Raw genomic sequence first — 27806 nt, 5'->3', positions numbered from 1 at the left:
AGCCAGGATGGTCTCGATCTCCTGACCTCGTGATCCACCCGTCTCGGCCTCCCAAAGTGCTGGGATTACAGGCTTGAGCCACCGTGCCCGGCCTCAGTCTCCTTCTGTGTCCCTCTTATAAGGATACATGCTGGGTGCAGTGCCTCATGCCTGTAATCCCAGCACTTTGGGAGGCCAAGGTGGGCGGATCACCTGAGGTCCAGAGTTCGAGATTAGCCTGGCCAACATGGTGAAGCCCCGTCTGTACCAAAAATATAAAAATTAGTTTGGTGTGGCGGCACACACCTGTAATCCCAGCTACTTGTGAGGCTGAGGCAGGAGAATTCCTTGAACCCAGAAGGCGGAGGTTGCAGTGAGCTGAGATTGTGCCACTGTACTCCAGCCTGGGTAACAGAGCGGGACTCCGTCTCAAAAACAAAAAAGATACGTGTAATGGCATTTAGGGCCCACGTAGATAATCCAGGATAAACTCCCTCTCAAGATCCTTAGCTTTATATCATATCTGCTGCCACGTAGGTAATATTCACAGGTTCTGGGGATTAGGATGTGAATATATCTTTGGAGGGGCCATTTTCTTGCCTACTACAGACACTTAGCACAGTAAATTAGTAAATAATATAATATGGGCCAGGTGTGGTGGCTTACTCCTGTAGTCACCTGAGGTCAGGAGTTTGAGACCAGCCTGGCCAACGTGGAGAAACCCCGTCTCTACTAAAAGATACAAAACTTAGCTGGGCATGGTGGTGCGTGCCTATAGTCCCAGCTACTTGGGAGACGAAGGCAGGAGAAACGCTTGAACCTGGGAGGCAGAGGTTGCAGTGAGCAGAAATCATGTCACTGCACCCCAGCCTGGGCAACAGGGCGAGACTCTGTCTCAAAAAAAAGAAAAAAAAGAGGGTCGTGTTAGGGAGACTAATAGAATGGGTAATGGGGGTGAGAATTGGAGGGCAAGATTGAAGTTTAAAATAAGGTAGCCAGATTTGGCCTTAATGAGAAAGAGACATTTGGCTGGGTGTGGTGGCTCTTGCCTGGAATCCCAGCAGTTTGGGAGGCCAAGATGGGTGGATCAGTTGAGACCAGGAGTTCAAGACCAGTCTGGCCCACATGGTGAAACCCCACCTCTACTAAAAATACAAAAATTAGCTAGGTGAGCAGATTACTTGAGGTCAGGAGTTCAAGACCAGCCTGGCCCACATGTTGAAACCCCACCTCTACTAAATACAAAAATTAGCTGGGTGTGGTGGCACACACCTGTAGTCTTGGCTACTCAGGTGGCTGAGGTGGGAGGATCGCTTGAACTGTGAGGTGGAGGTTGCAGTGAGCTAAGATTGTGCCACTGCACTCCGGCCTGGGTGACAAAGACACTCTTAAAAAAAAAAAAAAAAAAAAGACACCTGAACAAAGGTTTGAAGGAGGTGAGGAAGCGACCCATGAGGAGATCTAGGGGAGAGTGCTCCAGACCAGAACAACCAGTAAAGTGCAGAGAGCCTGTCTAAGGCAGGAACACATCTGGCCTATTTGACGAATAGGAAGAAGGCCAGTGTTGGAATGGAAAGTGCAAAAGAGAAAGTAGTAAGAGATAAAACTGGGAGGCAACACGAGACAGATCACACAGGGCCTTATAGGACATTATAAAGAGATTACTTTTCTCTGAATGAAACGGGGAGCCATTTCAAGGTTTGAGCAGAAGAATGACATGATCTAACACATTTTTAAAGGATCGCTTTGGCTGCAGTTTTAAGAATAAGCTGTAGGGGGTAAGTACAGTAATGGAGAGATCATTTAGCAGGCCATATCAGGTGAGAGATACTCATGGTTTGGACCAGGGTAGCTGCAGTTGATGTGGGGAGAAATTGTCAGTTTTGAGATACATATTTGAAGGTAGAGACAAAGGATTTCCTGACAGATTGGATGTGGATTATGAGAGAAAGTATTTGTCCTGGCGAGTGGTAGGATGGAGTTACAGTTAGCTGAGATAAGGAATATCTCGAGTGAAGCAGTTTCCAGGGAGAGATCAGGAGTTCAGTTTTGGGCATGTTAATTTTTGAGATGTCTAATAACAGACACTGAGTAGACATGTCAATTAAGCAGTTGGTATAGGAGTGTGGAGTTCTATGGAGAAGTTTGGGCTAGAGATACGTATTTGGGAATCAGTTCATTTGGATGATATTGAAAGCCATCAGACTGGATGAAATTACCAAGGGAGGGAGTATAGATAAAACAGAGGTCCCAGGCTAGGTGCAGTGGTATGAGCCTGTAGTTCCCACTACTTAGGAGGCTAAGGCAGGAGGATCTCTTGAGCCCAGGAGTTTGAGGCTGTATTGTGTTATGACTGCGCCTGTGAATAGCTACTGCATTACAGCCTGGGCAACAGAATGAGACTTTGTCTCTTAAGGAAAAAAAAAAAAAAAAAGTCTCAGGACTGAGACTGAGCCATAAACACTGTATGGTTAAGAGCTAAGAGAGAAAAGGAGAAAGAAGACCAAAAAGGAGTAGTAAGTTAGTCTAGACAACCAGGGCAGAGGCTATGTTTTGGAACCCATGTGGAGTGTTTCATTGAGGGGGAAAAAATTGATCAACTATGACACATACTTCTAACAGGTCAAGGATGGTAAAGACTGAAGAGTGACTATTGGATTGAACCACTTAGACATCATTGGCCACTTTAAGCAGTTTCAGTGGAGTGATGGAAGCAAAAGTCTCATTAGAGTGGGTTTAAAAGAATAGTCCTGCCAGGTGCAGTGACTTGTACCTGTAATCCCAATACTTTGGGAGGCCAAAGTGGGAGGATTACTTAAGCCTAGGAGTTTGTGACCAGCCTGGGCAACATGGCAAAACCCCGTCTCTACAAACAATATCAAAATGAGCCAGGCATGGTGGTATGCACCTGTGGTCCCAGCTGCTTGGGAAGCTGAAGCAGGAGAAATCACTTAAGCCCAGGAGGTTAAGGCTGCAGCCAGCTGTGATTGTGCCATTGCACTCCAGCCTGGGTGACAGAACAAGACCCTGTCTAAGAAAATAAAATAAAAAAAGGCTAGTCATAGGTAGTGGTTACATGGTTGTGTTCACTGTATGATAATGCTCTGGAGCAGCACGTTTGTCTTTTTCTGTATGTAGGTTATATTTTAATGAAAAGGTTTTTAGAGATAGAATGGGAGGCCTGGAGTTGGAGACAGTGAATATAGATAACTTTTTTGAGGGATTTTGCTATATAGGGAAGCAGGGAAATGGATGGTAGCTAGAAGAGGAGTCTGGCCAGCAGAGGGACTTCATAAAGCTGGGACAGGTAATAACATGCTTCTGTGCTGATGGGAATGCTCCAGGAGAGGGAAAAGTAGTCATACTTTTTCCCCTTCACATACTTTTTCATTTCACTCAAGGACATCACTCCAGTAATTCTCCCCTGAGGGAAAAGTCAGAATTACTGGAGTGATGTCATTGAGTAGACAAGAGAGAATGTGGACATAGCTGCAGGTGGTGGGTAGATGTGTTACTCGGTGCATGTGGAAATTCTCTTTTGATCCTTTCAATTTTTTTTAGTGAATTAGAAGCAAAGTCATCAGCTGAGAATGAGGATGCTGTAGAGGTATAGGAAGTTTGAAGAGAGAAGAAAATATATGAAATTATGGTTTAGGAAACAGTGGGCTAATGGAAGGACTAGGGGAACTTAGTATAACTGCCAGGGATTAAGGCTTATTTATTTAGAGGAAAATATACTTCACATGGTTGGATATTTGATGTTTTTCTCCAGTAATGCTGAACTGCAGGAGAAGAGATATGGAAAAAGTGGAAAGGTTGCTTAATCAGCCAGAGATGGAGGTTTTTCTGAGTGTGTGGTGATATAAGAGGAGAGTAAGGAAGTTGAAGGCATAGCAAAGGAATGATTAGAATGATTGATCATAGAATTTAAAGTGGGCAAAAACAACAGGACAGTGGGGGAGAGTGAATAGAATTGTAGATTACTGTGGGATCAGAGGAATGTTGGAGGTGAACGTCAGCTAGAAAGAGGAGGTCAGAAAGACGCTGAAAATTGAGAGTATCGAGCAATCTTGGTAAAGAAAATGTCTAGGATATGATCATGGGTGTGGCTGAGGTAGAGTGGTGGGCAGGCTCACTGGAGGAGAGTTGTTCAAATCTCCAAGTGTTGAAATCTCCAGGAATTAAGATAAGACTAATGTAGGTCTTTTGGTTTCCAGTCTGGCATATAAGAAGCTTGGAAGTCACCATTCTGTCCTAACAAGTGAAAAACGGAACAAACCGAAGAATCAAAACTCATCTTACATCCATAGGAGAAGCGAGGTTGCATGGCAAACTGCTGTCCCCCAAACTGGAGAAACCAACAAGCAAACACAGATAATCACAACTTCCCAGAGCAGAAATCCAAAAGTGGCAACCTCCACAGGAGCTGGTGGTGGGGTAGGGGAACCTGAAGTCTTGTTGATGAATTGCTGGAGGTTCCATGTTAAAAACTCCAGGTGGGCCGGGCACGGTGGCTCATGTCTGTAATCCCAGCACTTTGGGAGGCCGAGGTGGGCAGATCACTTGAGGCCAGGAGTTCGAGACCAGCCTGGCCAACATGGTGAAACCCCATCTCTACTAAAAATACAAAAATTAGTTGGGCATGGCAGCATGCACCTGTAGTCTCAGTTACTTGGGAGGCTGGGGCAGAAGAATCACTTGAACCCTGGAGATGGAGGTTGCAGTGAGCCAAGATCGTGCCAATATTCTCCAGCCTGGGCGACAGAGTGAGACTCTGGAGTTTTGTTTTTTTGACAAAAAACTCTAGGGGTATCCAGTGTGGGCTCCCAACATTTTTGTGAGTTTTACCTTCAGGAGTTCTTCCTCATGGTGAAAATTAGAGAAAAATCACCTCATGCTTCCGATAAGGGGAGGGGAAAGGGAACCACTTTAAAATATGCCAGAACATTCTGCTCTTCTTAGCAAGGTCTGACCTCCTTCAGGAGGAACTGTTTAACCAGACATTAATTTCCTGGGGGCTTTATCAGAGCCTAACTGACCTGAGGAAAAGTAAATACTCAACTTCAGCCATTCTAGCCATCCTGTCCCACCTAAGGGAGAGAGAGGAACTGAGAAGCATGTCTAAAGTTCAGTCTCAATATGGTCTTATTGAGGTATGGTCTTAGTAAAAGACCAAGACCTCAACATAGGACTGTAGAATGCTTCCTTTCCCCCAGCACCTTACCACCATGTAATAAAGGCTTAATGATAGCTCTTCCTTTTACCCATGTATCTCATGTTGGGCTATCAAGAAAATATTGCGAGATATACTAAAACGTAAAAGACAGTTTGAAGAGACAGAGAAAGCATCAGAACCAGACTCAGCTAGAATAATCAGACTGGAAATTTAAAACTGGGATTAGTATGCTAAGGTCTCTAATGAATAAAGAGCAAGTAAGATGTGCAATATAAGCAGAGGGCTAGAAATCCAAGAAAGTAACAGAAATGCTGGAGATAAAAAACATTGTAGCAGAAATGAAGAATACCTTTTAAGGACTTCTTAGTAGACTGGATATGGCTGAGGAAAGAATCTCTGAGCTCTAGGATCTCAGTAGAAACCTCCAGAACTGAAAAATGAAGAGAAAAAGAACCAGAAGAAGAAGAAAAAAAACAAAAAACCTGAACTGTAGTATCTAACAATTGTGGAACAGCTACTAAGAGTATAACGTGTAATGGGAATACTAGAAGAGGAGAGAAAGGAGCAGAAGCAATATCTGACTGAGGATTTCCCCACGTTAATGTCAGATACCAATCCACAGATCTAGGAAGCTCAGAGAACACCAAATATAAATGCCAGAAGAACTTCACCTACGCCTGTCATTTGCAAACTACAGAAAATCAAAAATAAAGAACAAATACTGAAAGAAGCCACAGGGAAAAATCCACCATACCTATAAAGAGCAAAGATAATAATTACATCCGATCTCTTTTCAGAAACCATGCAAGCAAGAAGAGAGTGTAGTAAAATGTTTAAAGTGCTGAGAGAAAACACCCACCAACATAGGATTTTATACCCTGTGAAATTATCCTTTAAAAATGAAAGAGAAATAAAGACTTTCTCAGACAAAAATTGGCAGAATATGTCGTAGACTTGCAAGAAATGTTAAAAGTTCTTCTAGAGAGAAGGACATGGTAGAGGTCAAAAACTCTGATGTATATAAAGCAAGTGAGAGCATTGAAGAGGGAATGAGTGAAGGTAAAATAAGTTTTATTTTTCTTAATTGATCTAATAGGTAACAGTTCGTTTAAAATAATAACATTGTATTCAATTACATATGCTCGTGTATTACAATTACTTATGTGCTCATATATAAGTGAAATGAATCACAATGTAAGAAACAGGAGATAGGGATTAGGATTATCTTGTTATTTAATGGTATTTGTACCACCTGTGAAGTAGTAAAGTGTTATTTGAAAGTGGACTTGGATTAGTTGTAAATGAATATTGCAAACTCTAGGACCACCACTAAAGTAAAACAAAAATACAACTAATAGCTAAGAAAAGAGATAAAATGGAATTATTTAAAATGCTCAGTTGGTGGAAGACAAAAATAGGAAAAAAGAAGGGCAACAAATAGCCGTTACAAATATGGTAGATATTAATCCAACTATGTCAATCATTACTTTCAACATCAGTAGTGTAAATGCACCAATTAACGATAAAGATTGTCATAGTGGATGAAAAAGTAAGACCCAACTATATGGTGTCTACAAGAAACCCACTTTAAATATAAAAATACATATACATATAAAGTAAATGAGTGTAGAGAGATATACCATGGTGGTGCTAATTGAAAGAAAGCAGGAATAGCTATATTAATTTCAGATGGAGCCAATTTAAAGTTAAGTTTTATTAGGTAAATAAAACCTGAGTTTTTTTTTTTTTTTTTTTTTTGAGACGGAGTCTCGCTCTGTCGCCCAGGCTGGAGTGCAGTGGCCGGATCTCAGCTCACTGCAAGCTCCGCCTCCCAGGTTTACGCCATTCTCCTGCCTCAGCCTCCCAAGTAGCTGGGACTACAGGTGCCTGCCACGTTGCCCGGCTAGTTTTTTGTATTTTTTAGTAGAGACGGGGTTTCACCGTGTTAGCCAGGATGGTCTCTATCTCCTGACCTCGTGATCTGCCCGTCTCGGCCTCCCAAAGTGCTGGGATTACAGGCTTGAGCCACCACGCCCAGCCAAAACCTGAGTTTTAATAAACTTAAAGTTTTAAGTTCTAAAACTTACATTTCAATAAAACTTAATATAACTTAAGTTTTGCTGATATTGGGCTCTGTATTCCAGAAATCACAGTGTAAGGGTCAGGAATGTGGGAGGTGGGTGCAGGTTAGGGAGCATGCAGAGCATTATGGGGATCAGTGTATAGGTTATGAAGGATAACCTTTGAGTTTGGGACTTGTGGGGACAGACATAAATGAAGGGCAGGGTGTAATTAGTCCTGGCTGACTCAAGATAGTGGTGGTGAGGCTGTGCGTGTTTGGAGGTGGTCAGTTGTATTGTCTATGGCTCCCTCTGTCCTTTTCAGCTTGAGATGAAGAGGCCTGAGGCTCATTCTTGACTCCTGCTGGGGAAGGGGTTTTACTCCAAGTAGTTTTACTCCAAAGAGTTTTACTCCAAGTATAGGGCTCATTGTTGACTCCTGTTGAATGAAAATAGAAAGCCAGTTAAATTTTATTTATTAATTTGATAGCAAATATTGGTTAAACCTTCATCTTGTTATTTGTAACTCTTTATCCAGTATCTTCTCTTTATAGTATTACAAGAGGTAATATTGTAAGACCTTTCTTCAAAACTTGTGAAGTTGTTACTTAAAGGAGCATTATATAATGACATTCTAAACATTATAGTGTAAAGTTTATGAATGCCTTTTTGATAAAGCATGCAGAAGAGTTAAGCCCAAATTAAAATCTGAAATACTTGGGTGTAAAAAGAAGTTTTTCCTTGAAGTTTTCTGTATAAAATATACTAATACTTAGAATTCTAAATCAATGTCTTTGTTTACAGTTATCAGGGAATATCCTAACTAGCTGAATAGTAGAGCTTGAAAAAAGTGACAAATATTTTTTCCCCTTAGTTGGTGCTTCCCGTGCTGCTGTTGATGCTGGCTTTGTTCCCAATGACATGCAAGTTGGACAGACAGGAAAAATAGTAGCACCGGTAAGTGTTGCAATAAAATATGCTGTGCCAAATGTTATAGGGATAAGTACTGTATGTATTTGTTGAACAGTGATCTCAGTGATTTATCTTACTCAGTGTTCCTGAGCAGTTAGCCAGTATCATGGTGAATATGTCATTTTCACAAGGTCTGTGTAGTTCTTGGTCTCGGTAAAATGCCTAGCAGTTCTTAAATCCAGCTTATTTTTCAAGTATTTTAAAGCAGTGGAACATTTTATCAAATTAAGTCATATCAAATAAAACATTGATAAAAGCAGCATTTTATCAACTCAAATTTGTAAGTTCACATTGATAGCATTTATTTGCCGCAAAGCCTTTAGAGATTATAAATTCGGTGAGAACAATGAACCTATTTTAATGAACACAGAATTTTGAAATTGGGAGCTGTGAATGACAGTTTTAGTCTTACATCTTCCTGAACACCAAGTTTATTTCTGTATTTTGTCTTATAGTATGAATTCCAGAAAATTCTGTTTTACATAGATAAGTGATACTAGAATATTCTTCAGTTAAGCCTATCTAAAACTTAAAAAGGAAGAGCAGGAAATTTTGGTCTCAAAGTTGAATCACTAACAGTTGATAATGACTGTTTATATTTCTTAGGTGATGCAGATTTTCAGTGAATAGGAGTCTCAGCCAGTTTAAACTTGTATAGTATGCACGAAAACATGTTTTTTATATATTTCAAAACAATATGTAGTCTTGTCCATTAAAAAAAAATCTTACATCCCAGTGCTTTATTCTATGAGATATTCATTCACAATTTTAAGATACTGTAGTCAACATTTTCAAGGCTTATTTTTGAAGCTTGTTTTGAAGTATTTGTTCAAGTCTTTTGCCTGTTTAAAACATGAGTTCTTTTTATCTTCTCTTTGTAGGAGTTTTTTATATAACCTACATAAAAATTCTTTGTCAGATGTGTGTTGTATTTTTCCCATGCTAGAGCTTCCCATTCATTTTCTTTTGATGAGTGGAGATTTCTAATTTTGATAGTCTAATGTACCAGTCTTTCTTCTTATGGTTAATACATTTTGTGTTATTCAACTTACTTGAAGTCAGAAAAGAAGATTTAAAGCTTTAAATACATACTAGAACTACTCATAAATTAAGTCACATGATCATGTGGCCTGTTTGCTTGTCATACTGAATTAGGCTGTGAGAGTGGATTTATTGAGCGGATGAGCTTGAGCCTTCCTTGACATTTAATGAGCTCTAGCACACATGCATATGCATATGTATTTTAAGAGACAAGGTGTTGCTGTGTTACCTGGGCTGGAGTGCAGGGGTTGGTCACAGGCATTATCATAACACACCACAGCCTCTTAACTCCTAGCCTCAATTAATCCTCCCACCTCAGCCTCTTGAGTGGCTGGGACTACAGGTATGTGCCACCATGCCCGACTGGCACACACATTATTTGTGGAAATCTTTCAATTTTACATGAGTAGACATCTGTAGGCCTGATTTCATAAAAGATCAGCAGATTCACAACCTTCTTAACCAAAAATATGTCTACAAGAAATTCAGGCTGGGCACGGTGGCTCATGCCTGTAATCCCAGCACTTTGGGAGGCTGAGGTGGCCGGATCATGAGGTCAGGAGATTGAGATCATCCTGGCTAACATGGTGAAACCCTGTCTGTACTAAAACTACAAAAAAATTAGCCGGGCGTGGTCGCACGTGCCTGTACTCCCAGCTACTGGGGGGGTTGAAGCAGGAGAGTTGTTTGAACCCAGGAGGCGGAGGTTGCAGCGAGCCAAGATTGTGCCACTGCACTCCAGCCTGGGCGACAAGAGCAAGACTGTGCCCCCCCCTCCCAAAAAAAGAGGAAATTCAAAGATATACACTGAAGTGACAGAGACTTATTTTGACTGACAGAGAGCGTTTGTAGTTATCAAATAGAAGAGTGGCAGGGAGTGGCTGGTGGTATCCTTTCCTATATTGAAAATAAATGGCATACAATCAGCATTATTCAGTATTACTCTTACGGATATAGAACCATTGCAATTTTTTTCCGTAAGGAAATGTATTAAATGCTTTGAAGACTTTGACATAAACTATACAGCCTCCGAGAGAATTTTGATTCATTATCTCGGGTGTGTGTGTTGTATATATGTATATGTGTATGTATGTATATATATACACACACATATACACATATGTGTTTGCATATATATGTGCATACATATATACACACGTGTGTACATATATACATATACACACATAATTTATGTATGTACATTTTGTTAAGGATCTGAAACTGTTTTTGGAAACTGTATCTCAAATTTGCAGAAAACTTACAGAACAAAAAACCTTTATTTTTATGGGCCATTTGAGTAGGTTGCTGTGACCATCCCCAAATATGTTATATAGCACATTCTCCTAATAACCACAATACAACTTTTTAAATTAGCATATCAACATTGATACATAATACCATTTAAATATCAGACCCTGACATTCAGGTTTTGCCTATTATTCCAAAAATGTCCTTTATAGCAAAAGGATATAGTGCAGAGTCACATGTTACATTTTAACTGTCATGTGTCCTTCAATCTTAAATATTAATGGTTCCACAGTCTTACCTTCACTTCATGAGGGAACTGTGAAGATTACCAGACAGCTGTTTTATAGAATGTCCCTCAATTTGGATTTGTCTAATGTCTTCAATTTATGTTATATATCTTGAACAGGAATATCACAGAAGTGATACCTCATCCTATCAGATGGTATACAATTTCATTTGATCTTTCATTAATGGTTTTCACTTTGATTAAGACAGTATGTGCCAACTTCTCCATGGTAAAGTTACTTTTCCTATTGTAATACATATTTTATGTGGAGGTACTTTGAAATGATGTAAATATCCCAGTTTTCCTCAAACTTTTTTTTTTTTTTTTTTTGAGACAGTCTCTCTCTGTCGCCAAGGCTGAAGTGCAGTGGTGTGATCTCGACTCACTGGAACCTCTGCCTCCAGGGTGCAAATGATTCTCATGTCTCAGCCTCCTGTGTACCTTGGATTACAGGCATGCACCAACCCACCCAACTAATTTTTGTATTTTTAGTAGAGACTGGGTTTTGCCATGTTGGCCAGGCTGCTCTGGAACCCCTGGCCTCAAGTGATCCACCTTGGCTTCCCAAAGTGCTAGGATTACAGGCGTGAGCCACCATGCCCGGCCATAAACTTTTGATTTATTCATTTATTTATATCAGTATGGACTTATGGTACCTATTTTATTCAATGGGCAAAAATCTATGGTTGTCATTATTATTGATGTACGAATCGTCCCATGTTTGGCTAGTGAGAGACCCTCTGTGTCTTTTTGACGTGTTCTCATCATTCTTTGAATCCTTTTTTACTTCCTGAAGACAAGATGTTCCAGGCTCATTTTGTATTTTTCCTATCCCATCTCTGGAACCAGTCATTTCTCCAAGGAATCCTGGATCCTTTTGCTGAAGAAAAGTATTTAGAAGCCAATGTCTCAATGCTAGATGCTCCCATGACATCTCAGTGAAAAAAGCTAGAGAATGTGTGTGGGCATGTGTATGTCTAGGCAAATATATGCATATATATATTTATATACGTATACAAACACATTTACATTTTATTTCTATATGAGTTGTATATGTTGGAAACTGTGTCTACTGATATCTCCAATTCTGGTCTCATACCACAGGGTTAATTCTGGTTTTCTCCCTTTTCCTATTTGTATATGCCTTTCTCCTATGGTGAGAAACCTAGACCCTGCCAGTACTCTACCCTGCACAGACGCCCTCTTTGCCTCACTTGAGCTCCAGCACCTGGAACCGAACAGTCTTCCTGTATAGATACCCTCCCCACCCTACTTGGACTCTGGCATATCTGTCTAGGTAGCTGTTTCCCAAGGTGGCTGCACAATTTTACACTCGTACCAACTATGTATGTGGGTTCTAGTTGCTCCTCATTTTCACCATTTGGTGTTTTATACATTTTGATGGATGTTATTGGTTCTAATTTGCATTTCCCTGCAATTAATCTAATGCTCATCTAATGATGATGAGCACTGTTGTATTATTGGCCCTTTAAACATCTTCCTTATGAAGTGCCTGTTCAAATCTTTTGCCCCTTTTTTTAATTGAATTGCTTGTTTTCATTATTGAGTTGACACATTTTATATATTCATTTACAAGTTTTTTGTTAGATATGGGTTTTACAAATATTTTTTCCCAGTCCATGGCTTACCTATTTATTTTCTTAATGGTATCAAATTGAGGAAATTCCTTTGTTTCTAATTTGCTGAGAGTTTTATGAATGTGTTGAATTTTGTCAGATGTTTTCTGCATCTGTTGAGATGATTGGATAGCTTTTTGTTGGGGTGATCAGACCCAACACCAGGCCGTGGGGGCTATGAAGTCCGGCAGAGTCAAAGGAATGAGAAAAGACAGGTTAAGAGAGAACGTGGGAACAGGGGGCCAGTGCTAGCATGGAGGCTGCCAAGGCCCCAAGCTCTGGGAGCCCATGCTATTTATTGGTGATCGAACAACGGAACAGGTGGTGAGGATGTAGGGGTTGAAAGGAAGCGATGTATCAAGCGAATGAGCTATAGCTGTGATGGTTCAGCATTTTCTTTGAAACATATGGCTACTTGAGATAATGGGTGTGCTAGAAGCAAGGAGCCAGCAAGTTTAGACACGTTCCCAAGGCCACAAGGTATTTTAGACCCTGGACCCCAGACATATTCCAAGACTTTTTTATATTATGTCAGACATGCAAGCCCTGCCTCAGCTTCTCTCCCAACACTCAACTTTTCTCCCAACATGCCCCCCTTTTCTTTTTTGTAAAACCACCACAGCTATCATTGCTTGTTCTTGAGGGTGGCTTTCTTTCCAGTGGTGGCTTCTGCAGACTAAAAGGAGACAGCACAAGCACATAATTATTGGAACAAAATCTGCAAGTGTAGAGCTTCCAATGGCCTTAATCCATTTAAGAGGATTGATTGTAGACAACCCATCAGCTATCTTGTTGAAAATATCAGTTGCAGGGAGCAGATTCAAGTGAGCCTGAAAGGCTTCAAAAACCTGGTCTTACAGTTTTACGGTATCGAGGGTGAGATTTTCATCTCTGTCCTCCAGATGGCATTTAAGAGTAACATAACACAACTTTGAATCCAAAAGGTCCTCTTTTTGTTTTTGAATTAATTGAGCAAGGCAGTTGCAGGCTGTGCAGCCCTTAATTGCCACTTGGTGATCCAGCTTCATTTTTTTAGCCCTTACTCAAAATGGAGTTGCTCTAGTTTGAATGCTTCTTACATATTTCCCCTTTCCCTTTTATAAGGGGACCCTTAATTCTAAGGGTTGCAGAAGGATGGAGGTCTGTCTTCTGTAACTTCTTCATGCTGAATAGGGGCAATGATATTCCTGCCTACCTATTAGGGTCTTTTGTATTTAGGGTAGAGAGGAATTCAGTCAGAAAACATTGGTCCGTTAAGCATCTATTGTACCTCTGAATCCCAGCAAAAGGTAAAACCCTGGCACTCCAGCAGTTTGTCAGCTTCCTGTGTGGTTTTCTTGATCTGTCCCATGTTATGGGGGTTGATGTCAGCATGACTCTGGTTGGTCCTTGTTCCATCTTTGTATTCAGATTCAACTGGCTTATGGCTCATACTGGGGGAACCTGGTCCATGGTTGGGATCCATGGGTCCCTCTAGTCTCCTGTTCCATGGTCATACACATCTTGAGGGCACCCACATGGTGTGTTCATCTCCTGCAAAAATACAAACATGCCCTTACCTCTACGTTAGTAAATCTACTGAAACAGAAGCAAAGGCTTTTTTATTTTTATTTTTATTTTGCTGTAGCTGGGAGGCATGCCATTGCTGAAGCATTTGTAACAGCTTCTCCCTCTTTGGTTAATTACCGTGGGGTAAATGTTACCATTGGTAATGAGAAGAAGGCTTTTTCTGATTAACAAAAGGCATAGAGAAAGCAAATCAAGGCTTATCCTTCTTGTGCAATAGTATAGCAAAAAAAAGCAATCCTTAAACCTTCAATTTGCACTGTACAGGTGGGTCCACTAGATGCTGTGGCCCATGATAGATCTTCAGATGTTTGGTAGGCACCTGATTGTCACCTGGAGAGACACAAGCAAATCCTCTTCCCCATATAATTATCTTTCCTTTTTCCCAGCTCTTTGTATGTGCATCCCTCCATCCTATATCTTGTCCAGCCTTTTTATTTTCCTTTTGTCCTGTCAGGTGTTGTTCAGCTGCAGTCATGGGTTGAACTTTTTGTAAATTTAAAAACTTTAATGTTAATAAAGCTAAATGCAATTGCATATGCGGTGTCTTATATTCCTGGTCCCTTCCCTTTTACTTTTGTATTTGAGTTTTTAAAGTTGGATTAGCTCTTTAAGCAATGTCAGTTTGAAAAACTTGTTGAGGTCCTGCAAATGAGGATTTTTCCATTACTAGATTCATCAGTAAAAACAGTAATGGCCACTCCAATAGGGGCTTTTTGAGTAATAGAAGGCAGTATCCAATATGTTAATTATAGAAATTGAAATATCTTAGATTTAGGGTAATGATTATCAAGAATGCCAACTGGCCCAATTAACTTGCCATTCTTGGGAATTAATATAGGCTTGTTGAATTTGTTGTTTTGTTAATGAAACCATAATCTGATTTAGATCACATCCCCTTGGCTTTGTTGTGGGCAGCTCGCTTGTCCTACTAGCAAAGCAATTTGTTCTAAGTACAGAGTTGAGCGTTTTGGTTGTATTGTGAGGCAGAAAAAGCCACTCAACCAGATCATCCTGTTGAACTATAAACTCCTGTAGGCAAATGCTTAGTAGGAAAAACTAAAAACTGTAATGGCTGTATCAGATTAATTTGTTCTATTTGTGCTTGCTGAATTTTTTTCCTCAATTAATGGAAGTTCCTCCAATGCTTCTTTGGACAGGGAGCATTTACTGTTAAGGTTAGAATCACCTTGTAAAGTAGGAAAGAGATGAGACATAGCATAGGTAGGAATGCCTAAAGTTGCATGAATCCAATTAATGTCTCCTAATAATTTTTGGAAATCATTTAAGGTTTTTAAATTATCTCTTCAAATTTGAACTTTTTTTTTTTTTTTGAGACAGAGTCTCGCTTTGTCGCCCAGGCTGGAGTGCAGTGGCGTGATCTCGGCTCACTGCAAGCTCCACCTTCCGGTTTCACACCATTCTCCTGCCTCAGCCTCCTGAGTTGCTGGGACTACAGGTGCCCACCCCCACGCCTGGCTAATTTTTTTGTATTTTTAGTAGAGATGGGATTTCACTGTGTAAGCCAGAATGGTCTTGATCTCCTGACCTCGTGATGTGCCCGCCTCAGCCTCCCAAAGTGCTGGGATTATAGGCGTGAGCCACTGCGCCCGGCCAAATTTGAACTTGTTGCCCCATGTTGGTGCCACAAATGTTAGGGTGATCAGACCCAACACCTGGCCATGGGGGCTGTGAAGTCCGGTGGAGTCAAATGAATGAGAAAAGACAAGAGAGAAGGTGGGACCAGGGGGCCAACGCTAGTATGGAGGCTGTGAAGGCCCCAAGCTCTGGGAGCCCACACTATTTATTGGTGATCAAACAAAGAAACAGGTGGTAAGGATGTGGGGGTTGAAAGGAAGTGGTTTATCAAGCAAATGAGCTACAGCTGTGATGATGTAGCATTTTTCTTTGAAACATATAGCTACTTGAGATAATGGGAGTGCTAGAAGCCAGGAGCCAGCAAGTCTAGACATGTTCCAAAGGCCAGGAGGGGTTTTAGACTCTGGACCCTGGACATGTTCCAAGACTCTTTTATATTATGTCAGACATGCAAGCCCTACCTCAGCTTCTCTCCCAACACTCAACTTTTCTCCCAACACTTTTCTTTATTCTGTTAGTATCGTGAATTATATTGTTTGATTTTCATATGTTAAACTACCTTGAATTACTGTGATAAACTGTAGTTGATCATGTTATCCTTTTAATATATAGCTGATTTTGATTTGCTGATACTGTGTTAAGAATTTTTGAATCTGTCTTTATCAGGATGTGCTGTAATTGTCTTTTTAAAAAAATTAACTGGAGTTTTGGTGTCAGCATTATGCTAGCGTCATAAAATGGTTGGAAGATGTTTCTTCCTGCTTTATTTTATGAATGAGTTTGTGTAAGGTTGGTATTTTGTTTTTTTCTTAAATGTTTGTTATAATTCATTAGTGCAGCCATATGGGCCTGGCATTTTCTTTCTTGGACTATTTGACAAAGAATGCAGCTCCTTTAATAGATTTGGGGCTATTCAGATTTTCCATTGTATTTTGTGTCAGTTTTGCTAATTGATCCATTTATTCTAAATTGTCAAATGTGTTAGATGAAGTTGTTTATGTTGTCTTTTTTCTTTTATTGTATATAAGATCTGGAGTGATACTTCCTCTTTCATTTCTTACTAGTTTGTGTTTTTTCCTTTTTTGTTCTCCCCTCTTCATTAGTCTAGCTAGGAGTTTATAAAAATTTTAAAAAATGTTTTCAGTGATCCAACTTTCAAAAATAATAGCTTTGGCTGGGCACAGTGGCTCATGCCTATAGTCCCAGCACTTTGGGAGGTGGAGTTTTATTGAAATATAATTTACATACCATACAATGCATAGTGTTTGAAGTGTTTAACTCAATGGCTTTTAGGGTGTTCACAGAGTTGTACAGTCTTTACCTCAATCACTTTTAGAATATTTTTTTCATCACCCGTGAAAGGAACCCCATACTTATTTTCTTCCCAACTCCCCTAGTCCTAGGCAATTGCTAATCTTTGTCTCTATAGATTTGCCTATTCTAGACATTTTATATAAATGGAATCATATAATATTTGGTCTTTTGTGACTAATTTCTTTCATTAGCATGATGTTTTCAAGGTTCATTTATATCAAAGCACTTCTTCTTATTGTTGAATAGTATTCCATTGTATACCACATTTTATTTATCCATTCATCATTTGATGGACATTTGGGTGTTTTTACTTCTTAACTATTATGAATAATGCTGCTATGAACTCTTGCATACAAGTTTTTGTGTGGACTTACGTTTTCATTTCTCTTATGTATATACCTAGGAGTGAAATTGCTGGGTCACATGGTAACTCTGTGTTCAACCTTTAGAGCAACTTGTCCAAACCACAGCCCAGGATGGCTTTGAATGTAGCCCAACACAAATTCATAAACTTTCTTAAAACATTATGAGTTTTTTTTCTGTTTTTTGTTTTTTTTTTGCTCATCAGTTATCGTTAGTGTTAGTGTATTTTATGTATTCCAAGACTACTACTTCCATGTGGCCCAGGAAAGCCAAAAGATTGGACACCCTGGTTTAGAGGAACTGCCAAACTGTTTTCCAGAGCAACTGCACCAACAATGAACGAACTTTTGGCTTTATTTTTTCTGTTGTCTCTTTTTCATTTTATTGATTTTTGCTCTTTATTTTCTTTCTTCTAATTACTTTGGGCTTACCTGGCTTTTAAGGTAGAACTTTACTAATTTTGTATTTGTCATATTTTAAAATATAAATATTAAAGCTATAAATTTTCCTCACAGTACTTTAGCTGCAGCCCACAGCTTTTGGTACAGTTTCATCTTTCTTTTCAAAATATTTTCTAATTTAGAAATGTTTTATTTCTAGATATTTGTGTGTTTTTTCCCAGGTGTCTTTCTGTTGTTGGTTTCTAATTTAATTTCATTGTGGTCAGAGAACATATTTTATAATAGTTCACTCTTAAAATTTATTGAGACTTATTTTATGATCTAGCATATGCTCTATCTTGGTGAACATACCTTTTGCATTTGAAAAGAACATGTATTCTGTAGTTGTTGGATGTAATGTTCTGTAAGTGTTAGGTAACAGGACGAGTCTGGATTGCAGCTTGTTGTACTTAAAGTTTTATTGGAATACAGCCATACTCATTGATACACTACCTTTTTTTTCTTTTTCTTTTTCTTTTTTTTTTTTTTTTTTTTTTTTTTTTTTTTTTTTTTTTTTTTTTTTTTTTGAGACGGAGTCTCGCGCCCAGGCCTCCTGGAGTGCAGTGGCCTGATCTGAGCTCACTGCAAGCTCCGCCTCCTGGGTTTACGCCATTCTCCTGCCTCAGCCTCCCGAGTAGCTGGGACTACAGGTGCCTGCCGCCTCGCCCGGCTAGTTTTTTGTATTATTTAGTAGAGATGGGGTTTCACCGTGTTAGCCAGGATGGTCTTGATCTCCTGACCTCATGATCCGCCCATCTCGGCCTCCCAAAGTGCTGGGATCACAGGCTTGAGCCACCGCGCCAGCCTTTTTTCTTTTTTTGAGATGGAGTCTCGCTGTGTCACCCATGCTGGAGTGCAGTGCTGCGATCTCAGCTCACTGCAACCTCTGCCTCCTGGGTTCAAGCAATTCTCATGTCTCAGCCTCCTGAGTAGCTGGTACTATGGGTGCACACTACCATGCCCGGCTAATTTTTTGTATTTTAGTAGAGACAGGGTTTCACCATGTTGACCAGGCTGGTCTCAAACTCCTGAACTCAGGCAATCTGGCCACCTCGGCCTCCCAAAGTGCTGGGATTACAGGCATGAGCCACCACGCCCACCCTCATTCATATACTTCTTTGTCTATGTCTGCTTTTGCTTTACAAAAGAAAAATTGAGTGGTTAACAACAGAGACTTTATAGCTGACAAAACCAAAAATATTTATTATCTAACCCTGTAGAGATAAAGTTTGCTAACTCCTACTCTGCATCTTTTATGCCCTTACCAAATTTTTTGATCTAGTTGTTCTGTCACTTACTGGGAAAAGGTATTAAAAACTATGATTGTGGTTTTATCGGTTTCTCACTTTAGTTTTGTCAGTTTTGGCTTGATATATTTTGAAACTCTCATATTGGGACATTCATGATTGATTGATCTGTCTTCCTGATAAATTGACTATTTCTATTTTCCTATTATCTAATTTTCCTCTTTATGTTTGGTAGTACTCTGTCTTGAAGTCTACTTTGATATTAATAAAGACACTTCAGATTTCTTATGCTTACTCGTTGTATAGTGTATCTTTTTCTGTCCTTTTCAGTGTATATCTTTCTTTATATTTAAAATGTGTTTCTTACAGGTATGTATAGTTGATTCTTGCTTTTTTAATCCATTCTGACCAGCTCTGATTTTTTTGTTTGTTTGAGAGGGAGTTGCGCTCTTGTTGCCCAGGCTGGAGTGCAATGGCATGATCTCGGCTCACCGTAACCTCTGCCTCCTGGATTCAAGTGATTCTCCTGCTTCAGCCCCCTGAGTAGCTGGAATTACAGGCATGCACCACCACACCCAGTTAATTTTGAATTTTCAGTAGAGACAGTGTTTCTCCATTTTGGTCAGGCTGGTGTCGAACTCCCGACCTGAGGTGATCCACCCGCCTCGGCCTCCAAAAGTGCTGGAATTACAGGCATGAGCCACCACACACAGCTTCAGCTCTGATTTTTCTGCTGGAGCTTTAAGGTCATTTATGTTTTTCTCTGACTGCTTTTAAGAATTTCTCTTTATCACTTGTTAAGCAATTGACTTATGATACATCTTGTAGTTTCCTTCTTATTTCCTGTTCTGTAGGGTTTTAATTTTATCAAATTTGCAAATTTTTTGATTATTATTTAATAAAAAAAAATCCAAATAGCTTTTCTGCTCCAATTGCACATAAATTAGGTCTCCTAAAGTTGTTCCACAGCTTACCAATGGTCTATTTTTTTCTTATTTTTTTCTTTTTGTATTTCACTTTGAATAGTTTCTTTTGCTGTATTTTCAAGTCACAAATTTTTTTTTTCTGCAGTGTCCAATTCCTTCCAGTTTATTTTTATCACAGCCATTATAGCTTTTATCTCCAGAAGTTTGATTTGGACCATTTTATATCTTCCATTTTGCTACCTAACATTTATAATCTTTTCTCTACCTTCTTGGACATTTGGGACATACTTAAAATAACTGTTAATATCCCTCTTTACAAATTCTTTCATCCTTGTCATTTGGGGATTTGTATCAATTAGCTTTTCTTCTCATTATGGATCATCTTTAACTGCATCTTTGCATGCATTGGTAATTTTTTATTAGATGCCAGACATTGCAAATTCTCCCTTGCTGAATGCTAGATATTTTTGTATTCCCATATATATTTCTTTAAATTTTTAAAATTTCAGATTTTAAAAATTTGTACAAATTTATGGAGTACCTGTGAAATTTTATTACATGTATATAATGTGTCATGATAAAGTCAGGGTATTTAGGATGTCCATCACCTGAGTGCAGTGTATTTTTGTCAACTAACATCACCCTACTCTGCTGTCAAACACTGGATTTATTCCTTGTGTCTAAACGTATATTTGTACCCTTTAACCCATCTCTCTTCATCCTCCCCCATGCTCCCACTCACCCTTCCCCATCTCTGTTATTTGGCCTTCTACTCTACCTCCACGCGACCTAATTTTTTAGTTTCCACATATACGTGAGAAGGTGTGATATTTCTGTTTTTGTGCCTGGCTTATTTCACTTAAGATAGTGACCTCCAGTTCTATCCCTGTTGCTGTAGCTAACGTGATTTTATTCTTTTTTATGGCTTTGTTCTAGGATGCAATGGAAGTTATTTAGAAACAGTTTGATCCTTTCAGATTGTGCTTTTAAATATGAACTGTATCCTGGAAACTTGCTTAAGTTGGTAGGCTGGGGCAGTCACTGGGCTCATCTTGTTTGTTTCTCCTGGTTTTCGGATCTGTGCTGCCTGATATCCAATGTCAGAAAGCAATTGTTTCTTAAGTTTTGTCCAGTGTTTTAGCTATTTCAGGCAAAGGGTACATTCAATTCCTGTTACTACATCTTGGTGGGAAGTGATCATTCATAATAATTTTTGCAGTTGGGTTTAGTTGTCATTTTGCTGTTTGTATCCTGTTAATCCCATCTGTTTTTGTTTGTATACTCACTTTGTTTTGTTCTGTTTCTCTGCTTCTCCTGTTCTGCCCTATTTTGGACCAGTTGAATATTTTAAATTCTTTTATTGGATTTTTAACTATACCTCTTTGCATTATTTTGTTTTTTAGTTATTTCTATTGGGATTACAACACATTTAACTTCATGGTCTACAGAGAGTTAATATTGTACTAATTCATGTAAAATGTTGGAACCATATGCAATTGACCCTTGAACAACATGGGGGTTAGGGCCAATGACCCACTATGCAGTTGAAAATCTGTGTATAACTTTTGACTGCCCCTGAATTTAACAACTAATAGCTGTTGACCAGAAACCTTGCCAATAACATAAACAGTTGATTATAACACACATTTTGTATGTTATATATATTATATATTGTGTTTTTATGTTAAAATAAGCTAGAGAAAAGAAAATGTTACTAAGAAGATTATAAGGAAGAGAAAATATATTTACTGTTCATTAAGTGGATGTGGATCATCATAAAGGTCTTCATCCTCATTGTCTTTATGTTGAGTAAGCTGAGGAGGAAGAGGGTTGCTTGGTCTTGCTGTCTCAGGGGTGGCAGAGACAGAAGAAAAGCTGCAGATAAGTGGACTTGCCCATTTCAAATCCATGGTCAACTGTGGTTCCATTTATTTCTCACCTTCATGCTCTACTTGTCATCTGTATTATACCTCACAGTACAACACCATAATTTTTATGTTAGGCATTCATGTATATTTTAAAGAAATTAAAATATGAAAGAAGACACACTTTAATAAAAATTTACTCTCTGCTGGGCATGATGGCTCATGCCTGTAATCCCAGTGTTTTAGAAGGCTGAGGCAGGTAGACTGTTTGAGCCCAAGAGTTAGAGACCAGCCTGGGCAACACAGGGAAACCCCGTCTCTACAAAAAAAATACAAAAATTAGCCAGCCATAGTGGTGTGCACCTGTAGTCCCAGCTACTTGGGAGGCTGAGGTGGAGGAATCGCTTAAGCTTGAGAGGCAGAGGTTGCAGTGAGCCAAGATTGAGCCACTGCACTCCAGCCTAGGTGCCAGAGTGAGGCTCTGTCCCCACCCCCTACCCCCCAAAAAATTACCCCCATATATTTACCATTTCTGGTAGCCTTTGTTCCATCTGAAGACTTGAGTTTCCTTCTTAGGTCATTTCATGTCCTTTATGTTTTGTAGTACTGGTATGATTTCTGTTGAAATCAAAAACAAAACTGGTTGTTTGAAACAAAACAGAACTGGTATGTTCTGTTTTCATCAGTCTGAAAATATATTTATTATACTTTCATATATATATATATATTTTTTTTTTAGTTGAGGTCTTGCTCTGTCACCCAGGTTGGAGCACAGTGGTGCTATCTTGGCTTACTGCAACCTCCACCTCTCAAGCTCAAGCAGCCCTCCCACCTCAGCCTCCTCAGTAGCTGGGACTTCAGGTGTGTGCTACTACACCTGGCTAATTTTTTGTATTTTTGGTAGAGATGGGATTTTACCATGTTGTCTAGGCTGGTCTCAAACTCCTGAGCTGAAGTGATCCACTCTCCTTGACCTCCCAAAAGTGCTGGGATTATAGGTGTGAGCCACTGCACCTGGCTACACTTGCATTCTTGAAAGTTTTTTTTTTTTTTTTTTTTTTTTATATAGCTTGAGTCTTTTGCCTACTGGGCCATCCTGACGCATCTATTCTTAGGTATAGAATTTCAGGTAGCGTTCCCCCCGGCACTTTGAGTTCCATTGTCTTCTGGTCTTCATTATTTCTAATGAGAGCTCAACCATTGTTTGTATTGTTGCTCTGTGTGTTTTTTTGTTGTTGCTTTCAAGATTTTATCTTTATCGTAGATCTTTAGAAGTTTGATTATGGTAGGATGGGTGTGGTACCTCACGCCTGTAATCCCAGCACTTTGGGAGGCCGAGGCAGGCAGATCATGAGGTCAGGAGATCGAGACCATACTGGCTAACATGGTGAAATCCCGTCTGTACTAAAAATACAAAATATTAGCTGGGCATGGTGGCAGGCACCTGTAGTCCCAGCTACTCAGGAGGTTGAGGCAGGAGAATGGCGTGAACCTGGGAGGTGGAGCTTGCAGTGAGCTGAGATTGCACCACTGCACTCCAGCCTGGGCGACAGAGTGAGACTCCATCCCCCCCACAAAAAGAAAAAAAAAGTTTAATTATTATATACCTAGGAGTGTGTCTTTTTGTATTTATCCTGCTTCAGATAGCAAGCTTCTTAAATCTATAAATCTATACCCTTTACCACATTTGGGATGTTTTATGTTACTGTTTTTTCTGCTTCATTTTTTTTTTCTCAGTTTTGTTCTGGGACTCTAGTTACACACGTTTTAGATATCCTGATGTTCTTTCCCCGATTGCTGGAGTTCTGTTGATTCTATTTCCTGTTTTTTCTCTCTACCCTATAGCTTGGATCATTTCTTTTGGTCCATTTTCAGGGCCACTGACTCTTGTATAATTTTAATGTGCTTTTAAACCTATCCAGGGACTTTCTTATTCTAGGCTTTATATTTGTTAGTTTGAGATTTGCATTTGGTTGTTTTTAAAATTTTTATTTCTCTAATTTCTTATCTATTTGACCATTACAGGTATTTCACTTTACATCCTTGAGCGTAGGTTATAATACCTACTTTAAAATCCTTGTGTACTAATTTCAAAATCTGTATCATTTCAGGACTGGTCTTCTAGGCTCAAGTGATCCATCTGTCTTGGCCTCTCACAGTGCTAGGGTTACAGGTGTGAACCACTGCACCTGGCTTGAGTGAATATTTTACCACTTTGTAATATTATGCATTGTTCATTTAGAAAATAATGGTTTACTGAGTTATGAAGATCTTCCAAATGTTGACATATTTGTCAATATAAAAAGTCACATTCAGCCCTCCTCCCTGCTCGCTCGCAGGTCGGGCCTGGTGTGGTGTGGCGTCACCACAGATGGCGCTGAGGCGGAGCATGGGCCGGCCAGGGCTCCCGCTGCTGCTGCCGCCGCTGGGGCTGCCATTGGCAGCTGTGGCTTCTCTGCTGCTGCAGGTCTGCGGCTGCAGGTCTGAAGCTCAAGAGAGCCCTGGTGAAGCTGACAGTGGCTCAGGGGCAACTGGTGAAGCTCAACTGCAGCGTGGAGGGGATGGAGGAGCCTGACATCCAGCTGGTGAAGGATGGGCCTGTGATCCAGAACTTGGACCAGTTGTACATCCCTGTCAGCAAGCAGCACTGGATCGGCTTCCTCAGCCTGAAGTCAGTGGAGCGCTCTGACACGGGCCAGTACTGGTGCCAGGTGGAGAATGGGGGCGAAACCAAGATCTCCCAGCCAGTGTGGCTCATGGTAGAAGGTGTGCCACTTTTCACAGTGGAGCCAAAAGATCTGGCAGTGCCACCCAATGCCCCTTTCCAACTATCTTGCAAGGCTGTGGGTCCCCCTGAACCTGTTACCATTGTCTGGTGGAGAGAAACTATGAAGATCGGGGGACCTGCTCCCTCTCCATCTGTTTTAAATGTAACAGGGGTGACCCAGAGCACCCATGTTTTCCTGTGAAGCTCACAACCTAAAATGCCTGGCCTCTTCTCGCATAGCCACTGTTCACCTTCAAGCACTGCCTGCAGCCCCCGTCATCATCGCTGTGACAAAGCTTTCCAGCAGCAACATTAGTGTGGCCTGGATGCCAGGTACTGATGTCTGAGCCCTGCCATAGTCCTGTACAGTTCAGGTAACACAGGCCCCAGGAGGCTGGGAAAGTCCTGGCTGTTGTGGTCCCTGTGGCCCCCTTTACCTGCCTGCTCCGGGACCTGGTGCCTGCCACCAGCCTCAGGGTGCGCTATGCCAATGCCTTGGGGCCCTCTCCCTATGTTGACTGGGTGCCCTTTCAGACCAAGGGTCTGGCCGCAGCCAGCGCTCCCCAAAACCCCCATGCCATCCGCACAGATTCAGGCCTCATCTTGGAGTGGGAAGAAGTGATCCCCGAGGGCCTTTTGGAAGGCCCCCTGGGACCCTGTAAACTGTCCTGGGTTCAAGACAGTGGAACCCAGGATGAGCTGACAGTGGAGGGGAGCAGGACCAATTTGACAGGCTGGGATCCCCAAAAGGACCTGATCATATGGTGTGCGTCTCCAATGCAGTTGGCTGTGGACCCTGGAGTCAGCCACTGGTGGTCTCTTCTCATAACCATGCAGGCCAGCAGGGCCCTCCTCACAGCCGCACATCCTGGGTACCTGTGGTCCTTGGTGTGCTAATGGCCCTGGTGACGGCTGCTGCCCTGGCCCTCATCCTGCTTCGAAAGAGACGGAAGGAGACACGGTTTGGGCAAGGCTTTGACCGTGTCATGGCCCAGGGAGAGCCAGCTGTTTACTTCCGGGCAGCCCAGTCCTTCAATGGAGAAAGGCCCGAGTGCATCGAGGCCACATTGGACAGCTTGAGCATCAACAGTGAACTAAAGGAAAAACTGAAGGATGTGCTCTGCCCAGAGCAGCAGTTCACCCTGGCCAGATGTTGGGCAAAGGAGAGTGTGGTTCAGTGCGGTAGGCACAGCTGAAGCAGGAGGATGGCTCCTTTGTGAAAGATGCTGAAAGCTGACATCATTGCCTGAAGCGACATTGAAGAGTTCATCAGGGAAGCAGCCTGCATGAAGGAGTTTGACCATCCACACGTGGCCAAACTTGTTGGGGTGAGCCTCTGGAGCAGGGCTAAAGGCTGTCACCCCATCCCCATGATCATCTTGCCGTTCATGAAGCATGGGGACCTGCACACCTTCCTGCTCACCTCCCAGATTGGGGAGAACCCATTTACCCTGATCCGGTTCATGGTGGACATTGCCTGCGGCATGGAGTACCTGAGCTGTCAGAACTTCATCCGCCAAGACCTGGCTGCTCGGAATTGCATGCTGGCAGTGGACATAACAGTGTGTGTGGCTGACTTTGGACTCTCCTGGAAGATCTACAGCGGGGACTACTATCGTCAGGGCTGTGCCTCCAAATTGCCTGTCAAGTGGCTGGCCCTGGAGAGCCTGGCTGACAACCTGTATACTGTGCACAGTGATGTGTGGGCCTTCAGGGTGACCATGTGGGAGATCATGACACGTGGGCAGACGCCATACACTGGCATCAAAAACGCTGAGATTTACAACTACCTCATTGGCAGGAACCGCCTGAAACAGCTTCCAGAGTGTATGGAGAACTTCTTACATTCCCACTCCATCCAAGCCAAGGGCTGCTTAGGCCTTCAGATGACCTTTTGTATGATCTCATGTACCAGTGCTGGAGTGCTGACCCCAAGCAGCGCCCAAGCTTTACTTGTCTGTGAATGAAACTGGAGAGCATTCTGGGCCAGCTGTCTGTGCTATCTGCCAGCCAGGACCCCTTATACATCAACATCGAGAGAGCCGAGGAGCCCACTGCAGGAGGCAGCCTGGAGCTGCCTGGCGGGGATCAGCCTTACAGTGGAGCTGGGGGTGGCAGTGGCATGGGAGCAGTGGGTGGCACTCCCAGTGACTATTGATACATCCTAACCCCTGGAGGGCTGGCTGAACAGCCAGGGCAGGCAGACCACCAGCCAGAGTCCCCTCAATGAGACACAGAGGCTTTTGCTGCTGCAGCAAGGGCAGCAGCCACACAGTAGCTGTTAGCTCACAGGCAGAGGGCATTGGGACCATTTGGCCAGCTCTGATGGCCGCTATGCTGGCTGCCTAAGCCCTGTCTGACCCCAGCCCAGACATCAAGGTGTGGAAGCTCCTGTGGTAGTCCTCCCAAGCTGTGCTGGGAAGCCTGGACTGACCAAATCACCCAATCCCAGTTCTTCCTGCAACCACTCTGTGGCCAGCCTGGCATCAGTTTAGGATTTGGCTTGATGGAAGTGGGCCAGTCCTGGTTGTCTGAACCCAGGCAGCTGGCAAGAGCAGGGTGGTTATGTTTCCATGGTTACCATGGGTGTGGATGGCAGTGGGCGGTCCAGGTCCAGCCCTGTGGGCCCTACCATCCTGCTGAGCTGCCCCTGCTGCTTAAGTACATGCATTGAGCTGCCTCCAGCCTGGGGGCCCAGCTGTTACCGTCTTTGGGTTTAAATACCCAGGTTTGCCCCTCCAAGTCACAAAATGATGTCCTTGTAATATTCACTTTTAGGTGAGGGTTGGTAAGGGGTGGGTATCTCAGGTCTGAATCTTCATCACCTTTCTGATTCCACACCCTGCCTAGGACAGGAGAAGTTGAGGGGAACATGCTTCTCTGCAACTGACCGGGTCACACAAAGGCATGCTGGAGCACCCAGACTATCAGGTGCTGCTCTTCCAAAGGCAGCATGTTGAGCCAGCAAGAGGAAGGAGTGAGTGAGGCTGGAGAGGAGTTCAGGAGCCCCTCTCCATGCCCACAATCTGAGCACACTACCAAATCTCAGAATATCCTAAGACTAGCAAAGGCAGCTGTGTCTGAGCCCAACTCTTCTAAACGGTGACCTTTAGTGCCAACTTCCCCTCTAACTGCACAGGCTTTTTTATCCCAAGTCTCCAGAGAGAAATCAGGCCTGATGAGGAGGAGTTCCTGGAATCTGGACCCCAGCCTTGGTGGGGGAACCTCTGGAATGCATGGGGCGGGTCCTGGCTGTTAGGGACATTTCCAATAGGGATATATTCTGAGAAATGTGTCATTAGATGATTTTGTTATTGTGT

The 27806-nt window shown here is 41.7% G+C and overlaps 1 protein-coding gene and 1 pseudogene across 3 annotated transcripts in view; both read left to right on the top strand.

Annotated features, from left to right (window-relative positions):
* Positions 1-27806, top strand: part of ETFA (electron-transfer-flavoprotein, alpha polypeptide) — a 101807-nt gene that overhangs the window by 30734 nt on the left and 43267 nt on the right. The window contains exon 8 of one of the 2 annotated variants that reach the window (XM_011932820.1): positions 8090-8172. In XM_011932820.1, the coding sequence (XP_011788210.1) occupies positions 8090-8172 (83 nt within the window). Of the gene's footprint in view, positions 1-8089; positions 8173-19364; positions 19489-27806 lie in introns of those variants that run through there. The other variant, XM_011932821.1, reaches the window with a different exon arrangement.
* LOC105505122 lies at positions 24043-26771 on the top strand (annotated as a pseudogene). Its single transcript, XR_001000702.1, has 2 exons — positions 24043-26323; positions 26380-26771. The product of XR_001000702.1 is annotated as a tyrosine-protein kinase receptor TYRO3-like (transcript).

Source organism: Colobus angolensis, unplaced genomic scaffold, assembly GCF_000951035.1.
Source record: "Colobus angolensis palliatus isolate OR3802 unplaced genomic scaffold, Cang.pa_1.0 Scaffold99, whole genome shotgun sequence".
In the NCBI taxonomy this organism is placed as follows: Eukaryota; Metazoa; Chordata; class Mammalia; order Primates; family Cercopithecidae; genus Colobus; species Colobus angolensis.
Note: the sequence above shows the minus strand (reverse complement) of the source record. Positions and strands in the feature narration are given on the sequence as shown.